Consider the following 14,528-nt stretch of genomic DNA (forward strand, 5'->3'; position numbering starts at 1 on the left):
GACATAATGGTGTGTTTACTTAGAAACAAACACCACTAAGTTAAGATGGCCATAAAATTATGTAAATTAAATTCCATTGAAATAATTTAATTCATTTCTTAATGGGCTTTTCTACATTAAAACAATTTTTGAGGGCATATGTGTAGAATAATTGCATGTAAGTGCCCTACTCCCAGAGATCACTTTCAGCAGCTAAGCCTCTAACTCCATGTTGAATTCCAGTGAACTTGGAAGTTGGTGTGGCTTCATGAGGGTGCATCATCCACCTGCAGGGAGCAGCATCAGTCTGTGTTACACATTATCCAGTTTGAATATTCAGGAAGAGCAGTGTGAACAGTCTACAAGTTATTTTTCCCTCCTTTGCATGAATTTTTGTTTGGAATTTCTTGCACTGTACCTGTCATATTTTCATTTCTTTTCCAATTTTGAAAGAGATTTCCCCACACTGCTTCCAAATGCTGGCTTGGGGAATTCTGTGATATGGACATTATTTAGAGAAGGCTGTGCTAAATATTTTCTTTGACAGGTCATGACTAAAAGATAAAAACTAAAAATTTAATATATATATATACACCCTTCAGTTCCCACTGCATGTATTCCATTTTGAAAAAGGTGTTCACATGCTGGGTGAGCATCCTGCTAATTAGATACAGAGGAAATCCATAATTTAATCACTGTATTGTAACTAACCCCTCAGTCAAATATTAGCATTCATATTCAGTCTCTCTATCCCTGGTGAAACTTGCAGCAGTGTCCTAGATGTCGACAAACCATTACTGATTTGGAGCAGAATGAAGACTTTTCGTAATCCTGGAATCTTTGCAGAGAACATTTCTTATGTACATCTTCTTAATTTTAACAGCAAAATCTGATCTCAGAATCTTGATATGGCAATCTGTAATGAAAAGGGTAATCCAGAACATTTATTCCCCCAGGCTTTTAAGAATTTACAGGTTGAAGCCAGCCTTTAAATATCTATGAGTTTATAGATTACCTGCGGTGATCCTTAGATAAGTGGGTGTTATGTTCTAGATGAGGTGATCCCATCAAGAAAGGTAACTTTTCTTTGCTTGTTCTGAATCAACTTAGAGTCCTGTATGAAGACACTGCAGGCAGTTAACACTGAAGTGACAGAGTTGTGAATTGGTATATAAAGCCCTATAGCAGAAAGGCCTTATTTTTTTCTGTCCAAACCTACTTGACCACTGCTACTATATCCATGGTGTATTTGATCAAACTTTCCTTTTTATGAGGTGCCTCATCATAGACGCATGACTGTTATGGCTTTAAAATAATTTCAGGGACAGAACCTCTTGCTATATTTGTGCAAGCCTAAATTATTTATGTTATGTCACAAATAATAAATCAACTCATCACCATTTTACAGTTGAAAATCTTCTTGCACAGGCATGTGAGGTTGTAAAGTTTGATGGTCTACTATTCTGTCATAAATTCAGCCATTATTTTGGCAGCATATTTTCTGGTGTGTCTTTTTCTAGTGCTAAGAAGAAATAATTATGCCAAGGTATATATGTGAAAACAGGGCTTTCTATCCTGTCTCAAAATGTTTCTAAATTCCTTGTTGGGGATTTTTAACAAAATGTTGAAATAAAGAGTTGCATGACCTAAGTAAGAAATTAGACAGAAGGTAATAATGTAAGTTTTAACATCTGTAGTTTTCTTTCTACTTCCTAAGGACTTTAAGGCTTTTCAGAGGAACGATTTTAGGAAGAGAGAGGGGATAAAGTTACAGATTTAAAGGAAAGGGGGTGATCTAGATTTACCCCTGTTCTGGCTGTCACCTAGGAAGAAAGCTTCAGTGTTCCTCTTTGTGATTTCTGTGTAGGCAATGTGTCTTCAGAACCAAGTCCTGCTCTATCTTTGCTGCTAATTTTTTTCACTCTGTATTAAAGAAACATAGACCTGGAGTCTTGTGCCACATAAAATGTTTGCTGCCTGGCTAATCACCTTTCCCTGTCGCTGACATTACAAATCTCTTTACACACATCTTTCTTCAGCATACAACATATGTATCTGTGGGAATATAGCACACTATGTAAAGACTTGCTTATCCCTTAATTGAAGTAAGCAGACTGATCCAAAGGCTATTGAAACCAATTTGAAAACATCCATTGATTTCAGCAGACCTCAGGTCATGGCTTGTGGGAGTTTTATTGTTGCCTTTAGTGAGAGTATGGGTTGGACAGAGGAAGGTAAACATAGTGGATAGATGTTAACACAAACTTAACAGTTTTAAAATATCCAGTGTCTCTGTTTCCCCTTGCTAAATATTATGAGTAGAAAACAGTTTGTCAATGTTAAAAGGCCACAATTTGATCTCCTTCTCCACCATATAGTACTGCCGTGTTTATAAGCTTTCTTGTTCAGAAAACATTTGTGATGTGCTGCTCTTAGAAACAGGAAAAAAGCAGTGGTAAGAATAGGACAAATTCTACAAAACTTACTGGCTTCACTGGGATTTCCTGATGAGTAAGAGATTTCAGATATGTCTCAAAATTAAAAATAAAATGCCAGGAGCTCACAATTGCACTGTAGAAACTGTGTGCATAAAAGAAAGAAATAAAAGGTTGTTTTTGTATAGAAAAAAGGGCTCTAAACACAAGGGGAGAAAAACATAATTGAAACTATAACAAATACTTTGATCATCTTCTTAAATTTCAAGGCACTTTTTTTTTTAAGTTTCCCTCTAATTTTAATGTCTTTATTTCTAGACTTCACATTTAACATGGAGATTAGAATGAAAAATAAACGAAGTCCCACAAATACTATCAAAGATACACTTCCAAAACTATTGTTATTTTGCATTTATGGTATGTTGTTCTTAGAATAACCTAGATTCTGTGGTATGTGGAGATTTCATTCTAGTTAACTAATTTTAGTTGAGCCTGTTATGCAGTAAATATAATATTCGTTAGGAATACTAAGGGAGACTCAACATGATGGGATCCATAGATAAAAGGTGCATTAAAGCATTTCAAATTCAATCATTAGGTTTCATTGCACCCATCTGTTACTAGAAAATATACTTGGCAACTTGATTCATTGACCATTAACTGTTATTTTGGATCATGGTGGTTCGTTTTTTTTTTTAATCCATATTTTCATGTTAGACCTAGGGAGTTAATTTGATAAGGGAATGCCCGGTACATTTTAATGCAATTACCTTTTTTTTTCTTTTTTTGGTAATATAATCAGGTTTAATGGTCTGTTGTATATTTTGCTAATCCAGTCAAAGTAGTTATTTAATATTGAATATGGTTAAAAGCAACTAATGTTCAACTTCATTAAGGCTTCTATTAAATAGAAGACTTGCTGAACTTCTACTATTTTTTTTATGCATGAGCTACTACCTCTTATTAGTTATTTCCAGGAGTTTCTCTTACACCAGTATTATACTTACAAGCTTCAATTCCACCAAGATTATGCAGCACATTACAAAACTGTGGAATCCCTAATAATTTCTTCCTAAAATATGTTTTATCTCTTTCCTTTTATTTTCTGGAACAGATATTATCTTGTGCAGGTGGGGTGCAGTGCATACATCTCTTACCTAGTTCTATATGTGTGGCACACAAGTAGACTGTCCTATAAAATTACAGTATTACTTAGAGCAAGTAGGAAACATAACAGGATGAGGGTGATTTAATGTCTTCTCAGCAATGGTAAACAATTATACTATTCTGTCATCTGAAGTTTATGTAATGGAAAAAAAGTTATTACAGGTGTTTCTTTACAGAATAGAATACAATTCCTGAAATGTTTATGTAGTATAGAGACAGATGTATGTAACCTAACCTTATAATCCCATTTCACATCTTTCCCATATACTGGGGAGCTCGATAAATAGGAAGCCGATTATATTGGCAGTAAAACACCATTAATAGGATTTGGATTTGCCTTATTGACAAGCCAGTACTGTTAATATGATCCAGTATATTAAATTGACAGGAAAACTGGAGCGATAGAATGTATCTGCAGCCTAATTGACAGGGAAGCTCTTTCAGAAGGTTCTTAATGTGTTTTTTATTGACTGAGTAGCTTCGGTAAGTACATATCATTGGTGAACAGTGTAAATATATTGGATGCAACCGTACTAGCAGATTCAGGTGAAGTAGTTATTCTGTTTTCCCATACTTCCATCTTTACTTTGATATAAGTTGTATCAAGCTCTCTTGTAAGATCTTCACAAATGCCTCTTAAAGCACCAGTCTAACTGTTCATAATGCTCACTGGCATTTGACAAGTTGTGAATTATTTTAAAAGTGTTTATCATTTTTAAATGAATAGAGGCAATACAGAGCAATGCAATAATGTGTCATGTATTTCATTATGTTTATTGATGCTATGATAGCGAAGCAGAACTATTGTACTTTCAGCTCTAGCTCTTTCTGTGATGTAATATTTGGCACCACTTCCTAAGTTCTAATCTTGTACCTTCTCCAAAAAGTAGTTAATCTGAAGCACTCATATTGCAATTACTTTTTCCCAGTCCCATTTGACAACTTTTAACATTCTCTTCCCAGATCATGTTAATTTCATTAGATACTTAAAATTTCTTGTTTCTTGAGTGCAAAATAAAATGAGGCTCAGAAAACTGAAACAATTATGAAGCAAACAGCAATTTGAGTTTGGTCCAGAAAACCTTCTTGATTACCCACCCAGTAAAAAAAGTTTTTGGGTTCAGCTTCCACACATTTTCCTAGTCCCCAGAGACAAGTTTGTCTGTAAATGCACCTGCTCTGGGAAAGGAGTTGAGGGCTTTTGTTGAGTTCCCCACCAACAGAGGCAAGCTAGTTCCTGAAATGCTTCAATAATTTGTATCAGAAAATCTGATCAGGGTCTGTTCCCATCCCTTCTTCTGAGTGTCTTTTAATTCTACTTTTTTACCAGGGTCACTTAAAAATATATCTGTCTATAATGATCTTTTTAGTTGCTTCAGTCTTCAGCTTGGTGCAGCCATCACGTGAGAGGAAGCTCCACTGGGCCCTGTGCATTCTAATACTTGCAGTGTATTAAATCCCTTCAGTCTAAGCTTCTTTTGTGTCTTTTGCATTGAAGAGTAAACTCTTTAAAAAAAATTAATTAATAATTGTTTTAATTAATCCAGTAGTACAAGCAACTGAAATACCTAGAATACTTTAGCATGAAAGCTTAGGCAATAAATGAATGATAATTTGTTTTGGTAACAACCATGGTGCTTGCTAAGAGAAAATAGTACATGGACTAGGTATTTATTATCATGAGATCTGTACTCCTTCACTTACAGGAAAGGATGGCTGTCTCTGTTCCCAGAGCTTCACTTTTCAGAAGTCACTCAGATCATTTGACTGAATAGCTCAAGACCTCTTTCAGTTTTGCTCACAGTTTTGTTTTTTCTCAGTCAAGAGAAAGAGGAAACATGAGCCACTGACACCCTCCAGTAAAGAGTACAGCAGCCTGGTGAATGATACTGCGTTGTGTACCTGACTGCTTTTATTGCCCTGTGTTTTTAATGTTCTTTTGAAGATTGTTACATATGTCAGAAATTCACATAAACACACTGTAGGTCTTTTAACTTCAAAATACACATTTTGCAGCAACTGTGAAACTTCCCAAATATGTATATGTCACTTATTATCAATGAGAGTGGAGAACACATATTAGGACAAGATTTGTTAATACAGTTTATTTCATTTTGTCTTTCGAAAAGGTAAAAATAACTCATTAGAAGTTTATGCCCATTTTTGCGGGTTGTGTGTTGTTTGTTTGTTTGGTTTTTTTTTTGGTTGATTTTTGTGAGTTTGCTTGCTATTGGGCTAATGAAATTTCTTAATGAAGCAAGTCTTGTGCAGTGAAAAAACGCTGCTTCAGGCTAAGTATATACACTCACTGGCAGTCTTATACTGAGGAGTCTTTGTGGAAAACTGTACTATGTTGACAAACTGTTCCTAACAAAATAAAGGCAATTGTTTTTTCTTTAAAAACTAGATTTGGCAAAATACAATTCTTTTGTCTTCAGAAGCGATTCTCGTTATATAAGATCTTTGTTTCATGGGGGAAGGCAGACTACTTGGAATTAAGGTTTTCAAGAAAAGACACAGAAGACAACGCTTGAGCTAGATAGTAAATGGCGGTCTGATAAAGGGGAGAGATGTTTCATTTGATTTTTGTGTTTAATTTTTAATTAAAAAGAATTAAAGTCAGCAGAGACATTTTGCTTTATTATAGTTCCACGTATGAACACCTCCTAAAATGGAATAGCATTGAATCATTTCTCGAAATGTGATACTTGTTCTTGCAATTCTGAGAAAAAATTATGAATATTCTAGTAATCTAGTACTCATAAATCTGATTAATGTCTGACTCTTTTATAATTTAAAATACATCTTTCTCTAATATGACAATTATTTCTGGGCATAATTTGTCAAGAACACTTAAGTATTACATTTCTCTCTCTCTCCCCATCTTATTCTATCTTACTTTTTCCATCTTTTCAGTCATGTTAATTTTAAGTTTTTTTAATTATTTTTTTAAGGAGACTTACATGTAAAATTGAAAACTTTTTCTTTTATTTTCTCTAATTTTATTCAAACAGTATAAAACACACCAAAGAGTAGTAGAAATCTCCAGAATTGTGGTGTAACAAAATTTTTTATTAAAAAGAGAAAAAAGTAGTTAAGAAACTCTTAAGTTTTAATAGCCATCCTGTTTTTTATATGAATTCTCCAAAGCAGAAACCTTGTCAAGTACTCTACTGTTGTCTTACTGAGCAGTAGTAGAATGCCTGAAATCTAATTAACATGGGGCTGTAATTGTAATCCTGATATCTTTTTCTTTTTTAAAAGAAATGTATTTGTGCGAATACACAGTGGAATTCCTTTTCATTATAAAAATACCAAAACATTTCAGCAGGAGTAAACATAAACACCTTGTGAACATGAAAAAGAAAAGGAAAAGAGATTAACGTATCCCACTGCTAAAAATACTCCCCATAATTCATTGCATAATGCTTTTCTGAGGCTGGTTCAAACTGTTGTTTTCACATTTATTTTTTTTTCTCTTAAGAGAATATTTAAGGTTAATAGATCTTGTGAGGAATTTGTTTTTGATACTTTGGGTTTTAGCCTTAGTTTTTCATTTTCCTTTTTTCTAAATAAAACTTTTGCAAATCATATCATTTCTAGAATTAATTAGTAGAACCTTAACAGTTGACTTTCAAACTTCTGAATGGCTTTATTTTGAGTTTATAAAATCCAGTATTTCAAATCCACCATGTGAGGGGAATACTTAGCAAAAATTGTAGATTATCTAGGCCCCTGTGCAACCTCTAAAACGTGATACAATGAATGGTTTTGTAGACAGTTGATGATAACACTTGAAGGATGTTCTACATGTTGCCTATGCAAACACTAGCCAGTAAATAAATTTTCAAGTTACATTATTAGAACAAATCATATTGTCACATCTGAAATTCCGTACCAGTAAAAGTGCAATTTGCACAGATTTTATTTGCCTGTCCTTTAACATTTTTTTTGTTCAACTTCCTGACGAAAAAGGTAACATAATCAAACTGTAAGGTACTTTTTTTTTTCAAATTTTTGCAGCTTTTAAAAGGTAAATATGCATTCTGATCTCTTTCAAAATGACATTTTTTAGGTGATTCATCTTTCTCAGAAAGCCGTACTAAAAATATGTGCAGAATTCCTCAGATTATTTTTCTGCAACATTACAGTAATGGCAGTGTTCCTAAAAGTTCAGATTTATGCTAGGGTCCTATAAGGGCAAATAGATGGAAGAAAGTATTTTGAAGTAGCCACTGTAGCAACTGCTAAAAAGTATATCCGTTGAATGTTTTAGCAACTCACTCACTGGAGAGACCGGTTCCATTAATCTGTGAAAATGAATCATAATACCAGGACCTCTTCTCTATTGGAGCTATGGACACATGTGAATGACATCACAGACTTTAATTCTCTATTATCTAACCAGGGCAGTGGACAGTTTTTCTTTTGCCTCAGCTTTAGAGACCTTCTGTCCTAGTATGTTTTCTTCCTGCTGAAAAACTTCTGTTTTAGTAGCTGGTGACCTAATTGATACTCCAGCCCTCAGCCTTGATTTGCAGATAGAAAACATGTCTTTGATGTTTAAATCCATTATTCTTAGAGCTATATTGTTTCTGGAGCATTTCTTGAAGGAGGGTGAGGATGGTGCTTGCTTTAATTTGTTCTTCAGGACGTTGCCAGTGCTGGCATTTGAGTAATTTTTGGTTATTTATTAGGATATTTTAATTCTATGTAAATCACTTCTGATATGATGCATCTTGCTAAGCTTTAGCTGTTACACTGAACATCTCTCTGGTCATTTAGATTTTTCAATAGTTTTTGGTGAAAATAATTTTCAGGAACAGTATGTACCTGAAACTCAATGGCCAAAATGGGTTGAATTATAGTTATCTTAGGTGATTGTCTAGGGATATGTGACTAGATTTTAGATTGTTGCCAGCAGGTGAACTGAAACCTACTTTAAAACCGGAATTAAATAAAGAGCACAGTGGTTTTGATTTCCTAGAAGGGGCTGTCTATCCAGAAAAGAAGAGACAGTTTATTTGCTGTTGATAGATTCTTAAAGTAGCACTCATTTCTTAGAGTTACAGCTATGCAGTGTAAAGAGGTATGATTAATGCATGAGCTGGAATGTGTAATGTCACTTCCATAGATGTTAAGGTGTAAAAATTTTAAGTATATGACCTCTCACTTCAACTGGGACTAAAAAAAAGTATTTAAGGGAGTTAGATATTCATCCCTCTGTAAGCTGTTGTGAGGCTTGCCCTTTTAAGACTCTTCTGAACTGCCTAGCCTTAAAATTAAATGTTTCTTATCCCAAATTTTGTATAGATAATAACATGCTGCTTGTATTTTGGAGTATACTGTTACAACATCATACTTCCATAGTTCCTAGGAGAAGATCTAATGCTTCGAGAGCAGAAGGAAAATCATTCAGTTGAGCTCTGTAGTTACTGTATATAGTTATCAAGTATTTACATTAGTTCTTTTGCAGCAGTGAACCCACTGTAACATGGAGCCCAACTTTTTGTATTATTGCAAAAAGGAAGGAAATTGGTCAAATTATTACCATGTTAAAGGTCATTAACGATTACCATAAATACTGAATTTCTCAGAAACAGCTCCCATTTGTAGGATGGTAGCTAATATGTGGTCATAATTTATATTTTATAATTTATGACTCGGCTAGTCCAGGGTGTGCAAAATGCTTTTTTGTTTGTTTGGTTGGTTTTTAATTATGAAAATACAGAAACAAAAAGTATGACAAGTTCTTACTGCAGTCCAGCTTTTAGATAAGTTCCTAGCACCATTTTTAAGGAGCTGCTATAATTAATTCCAGGGCAAACGTCTGACTTTTCCAATAGAAGAGAATTTATGAAAAGTAAGTTTATAGCAGGCATTTTGCCTTACAAGGACATGAAAAATGGAAATGTTGATTCTAGTAGCAGCTGTGTTTAGGAGGCAGATGTCTTATGGAAGTAAAGGCATAAGGTCAGTTTTCCTGGATATCTATTTGAGATATTAAACTTAGAAAACACACGGGAGTTCTGCAATTCTAAAGGTTTATTTGGGTTGAGAAGTACTGGGCTCTGTGAGTGTCGTGATGATTATACGGTTATATACATGAGGTAGATTTGCTGCACAGAAGAGAGATGTTATCTTGCATTTTGTCACAAGAATAAACAGAATTCATTCCGCTTCTGCAATATCGTGCTACGTTTAAAAGATTACATATAAGAATGATGAAATATTTTTATGCCTTCATTTCCTCCTTTTTCTGTTGTTTTGATTTTTTTGTTGTTGTTGTTATTATAAATACTTGTTTGTATAACTTGAAGCATGTTTTAAAAGTTAAGACAAACTTTTATTCTAATTGACTACACTAAGACCAGGATCTTCTCTGGTCTTGAGCCCAAAGCACTAAACTGCACTGTTAATTGAAGTGGACAGATTTTTAAAAATATTTGGATACCTGTAGCTGAAATCATCAGCTTCTGAAACACTGTATTGGAAAAGCAGTGACACAACACTGAGTTTGATATCCCAGATCTTCAGAATTCTCTTTCTGTAATATGGCATATTGTTTGATTCCTTAGGCAGTATTTAAGAACTTTCATATGCTCATCTTTCAATAATGCTGCTAAAGAACAAGTCTCTAGTTGAACTCAGACACTCAAATTACGGTTTCCAAGTTATGAGCAATTTTGATATGATAAAAATAATTTTGAATTATAGGTATATAGATACTTTATGCTATATGCTGTAAACAGATGAGGAAAACTTGATTCTGGTGTACTGTTCATCATAAAAGATAATTCAATGATAAGGCATCAGATTATTTTTTGTAATGACATACACGATGTCACAAAATGTATGTACTCCATATTTGAAACTAGAAACAATATTAAAATATGACCACGATGTGTGTTACAATCCTAATTCTAGAACCAAAAAGTTTAATTAGGAACAAAAAAGTACACTATTAATGGACTTCATACATGCTGAAGAAAAGATAATTATTTATCTTCTGTCCCTTTTTTAAATCAAGATATCCATGCATATGAGAACACTTGTTTTACATCTATGTTGAGACTGGCAAGTGGCTATGTATTTTTTGTTCCAAACAGCAACGACTGGTAAATTCCAGATGTAACTTCATGCTTCTTTTCCAAGCTCCAAGAATTCAACTATACAAGAAATAGCAAATATTTCTGATTATCACCTAACCGATAAAACAAAAACAAAGCTAAAAAAAAAGTAAAAGGGAGTGGAGAGTGGCACAGAAACCCAAATATCTGAGAGACCAGTGGAAACACTTCTGTAACATTAAACCTTAACTTGGGCCTTTTGCTTCATTAATTGCCTGTGTTACCGATACTGATACACTAGATGCTGTTGCAAAACTCATAGCTGGTGTAAAGAAGGGTGGTGTGACATGAAGTGATGCAGAAAACAGTAGAAGCTCTGTCACTAGGTCAGCTGCAAGTGACGTGTGTGAATGTACAGTATGTGGAGTTTTGTGAAAGATGCAGTCTCTCTTCCTCCCAAAGAACTTCAGCTGATGATACAAGGGGAATTCAGATCCCTTTGGCAGGACTCCATGTTGGTCTGGATGCTGTAAATACTTCTGCTTCTACAGCTACTTAGCTCATGTTGCTAAAAATATACTCATGACAGACATAATGAAAGTGTCTTCTTTTAAAAACTGCTTATCTACAACTATCATGTAATACTTTTGTCTGCATGTGCAATTCTCATTATTCTGATAAAGCTATTAATACTGATGAAATTTAAAGAGAGAAAATCCAAATGTTTTCATACATGCACTTTTCCAGCAGCATTTAAGAAAACCCACAGCTAAGCAGCCGTAAATTTTCTTGATTTTTTTGTTGTTTTTTTGTTTGTGTTTTTGAATTCAAGAGTTATATAGCAATATATGAAATTGTATCACAGCAGTAAGGCCTTCAGAATCCCATTAGATGATGTAATTATGATTAAAAAATAGAATTATTGAATAATTCACTTTTGTAATATGCAAAAGTTCTTTTTCTCTCATTTTCAATAACCATCAGTCTTAATATCTAACATGGAAAAACATAAACAGTGTCATCTGTCAAGTTACTAACAGAGAATGCCACTTGTTGGAGCCTCATTGTTTACTTTAGCAGGTAATTTGTGGACCGGAATCATTTAATTGTTCTGAGCACATAATTACATGCCAGCCTTTTCCAATCTAATTAAAATGTACAAATCTGAAGATTAAGGGAATTTTTGAATTATTAATCATTTCTCCTCTAGGAAATCTTGTTGCTCTGCAGGAGATTTGTCCAGTGTACAACTATACGTATTTTTTTCCTTCTCTTTCACAGACAGACAATTTTCCCGCAGAGCCCAATTACATGGGCAGCAGGCAGCAGTTTGTTCAAAGGTAAGGCCTATTAAATAACTTTCTCGGCTTCCCCATTTGCATTCTTGTCAAAATTGCTTTGCCAGAGAGTACAATTCAACTTAGAACAAGTAAATACAACTATATCTCTCTCTCTTTTTTCTTTTTTTTTCTTTTTTTTTTTCCTTTTTTTTTTTTTTTTTTTAATGTATATTTCAGTAGCTCCACGTTCAAGGATCCAGAAAGAGCCAGCTTGAGGGACAGCGGGCATGGGGACAGTGATCAGGCTGACAGTGACCAAGACACTAACAAAGGCTCCTGCTGTGACATGTCTGTTAGGGAGGCACTCAAGATGAAAACTACTTCAACTAAAAGCCAGCCACTTGAACAAGGTGAGTGAAGCCTCCAGTGCTTACAAAAGCATAAAGTTTAAGCTGTCATTATAAACCTATTAGTATTGCAGTCGTAGTTTACCAAGGAATAGCTCACTGATAATACTATCAGAAAAAAAAGTAAATCTTGTAGGTAGCCCAGAGCAAAGAATATTCAGTATCTTTCAGAATGAACATGAAATGAAACTGCAAGTATCCAAAGTACATTAAAAAATAAAAAGAGGAAAAAAAATAGTGCCTTTCTAAAATGATTGGAATATACTTTATCTCTACTGGCATTGCCTGTGATATATTATACACAGTCCTTCTGCTAAAGTGTGATTTGGAAATTCAAACTAGACATGACTGCAACAGATAAAAAGACACCACTCATTTACATTACTCACATAGTTTGGAGAAGAAGAAAAGAGGCTCAGAATATCAGATGAGTAAAAATGGTTCAGAAGTTGTTTTCATTTCATGGATGTATTTTACTATTTGTAATATTGATTTCACAATTAATAGTAACGTAACAAGTGTAAAATAATATAGTCTGATTTTCTGTACAATTTCATTCACATCCTGTGAAAGTAACAAAGATGAGTATCTGTGAAACAGCTCTAATGACTTATATCAGGATAATGACAGCACTCTCTGAAATAATTCATTCTGAAAAATAAGCATGTTTATTTCCTCAAACTCTTGTGTCCAAGTAATTTTTTCTTCCAGACGTTTTTTATCTAATTGTGAGATCTTTTATTTCAAAAGAGACACTAGTTTTTCTGAAAGCACCAGAGAAACTGAGTACTCCAGCTCTGTGTTTATCTGTTTTGCTTCTCGGCTGTAAGCAATAAAGAAGCACACCACTGAATTAGTTTTACATGTGTTGTATGTGTACTGCTATTTTAGTTATTTGTGGGGAAGATGATTCAGTGTTAAAGCAGTTAAAAGATTCATAATTTAATTAATATTAAATCAATGAGAAGTTATAAATATAATTTAGCAGAAATATAGGATTTTTATGAATTGTTGATTAATTGGACATAGGTTTTTTTGCCTCTTAGCTATTATGATCTTTAGTACAGTCATGATATAAATATATGTTTAACTTAATTTTTCTGATCATGTTGAGATTGCAATATAATTTTTGCTGTGTAGAGTATTTAGAATGTTGCGGTATAATTTATTGTGTATGCTTTTGAAGGTTGACCTCATATATGACCTTATTTTCTAAGTAATAAATGCCAGAAAGATTATTTTTCAGTGACCTTTTGCCACAGCAACTCTCTGCTTATAATTGGACATTGATCTGTGTAAAAATGCAGGTCTGGACTTCTTTTTTCTTTTTTAAGAAGCTGTTTGCGTGTCTGTCTATTTTTTTTTTTCAGTTTTGTGTAAGAAAAAGACAAAGTCTCTGGATTTTCTATTTATCTGCTTTTAGGGTTTTTTTTGTGGGGTTTTTTTTTGTTTGTTTGTTTTTTTAAAGAGGACTGTGTGGCTGAGTTCGTAATATAGCACTTTGTCCAGCATCATCAAGTCCAGTTCTTGTCAAAAATATAAAAAAATCTAGTAAGCAGATTAAGCTAATCATGTTGCTTATTCTCATTATAATGCAAAGAGGTATATGGAGGTTTCCACTTATCTTTATCTAGATGAGAGGACCTATTCATCGCAAAACAACTTATTCAATTGTCTAATATGAATTACTCATATTCTTATTAAACATATCTTGAACTGTGAATGTTAAGTTTTGTAAACACTGAACTGCTGCAGCAGGTGCTTATGTGAATTTCCCTGATGAGAAAAAAAAAAAGAGAGAGAATGAAGATTGAGAGATGAATTACGTTTTTTATTTTTTTTTCCAAAATATAATTACAAATGATAATGACGTCCATTTATTTACTTGTATGAAGTCTTCCATCTCAAGTGTGCTGTAATTAAATCGCTGGCTATTAAGAAAACTGAACCTGCAGCAAGCACCTTATGGGGTTACAGAACATTGTAGTAACAAATGTGGTGCAATGTGGTGTTCAAAATGAAATCAATGATAACCTGTCATAGAATCATAGAATAGTTAGGATTGGAAAGCACCTCAAGATCATCTAGTTCCAACCCCCCTGCCATGGGCAGGGACACCTCACACTAAACCATATCACCCAAGCCTTCACCCTACCTGGTCTTGAACACTGCCAGGGATGGAGCATTCAC

General features: G+C 33.9%; 1 protein-coding gene across 2 annotated transcripts in view; it reads left to right on the forward strand.

Moving 5' to 3' along the window:
- PCDH17 (protocadherin 17) overlaps window positions 1-14,528 on the forward strand; it is an 88,646-nt gene that overhangs the window by 14,745 nt on the left and 59,373 nt on the right. For both annotated transcript variants that reach the window (XM_013128164.3, XM_034074535.1), the window contains exons 2-3: window positions 11,933-11,991; window positions 12,169-12,341. In XM_013128164.3, coding sequence (XP_012983618.2) covers window positions 11,933-11,991; window positions 12,169-12,341 — 232 coding nt within the window. The remainder of the gene's footprint in view (window positions 1-11,932; window positions 11,992-12,168; window positions 12,342-14,528) is intronic.

The sequence above is a fragment of the Melopsittacus undulatus genome, chromosome 2, assembly GCF_012275295.1.
Source record: "Melopsittacus undulatus isolate bMelUnd1 chromosome 2, bMelUnd1.mat.Z, whole genome shotgun sequence".
Classification (NCBI taxonomy): domain Eukaryota; kingdom Metazoa; phylum Chordata; class Aves; order Psittaciformes; family Psittaculidae; genus Melopsittacus; species Melopsittacus undulatus.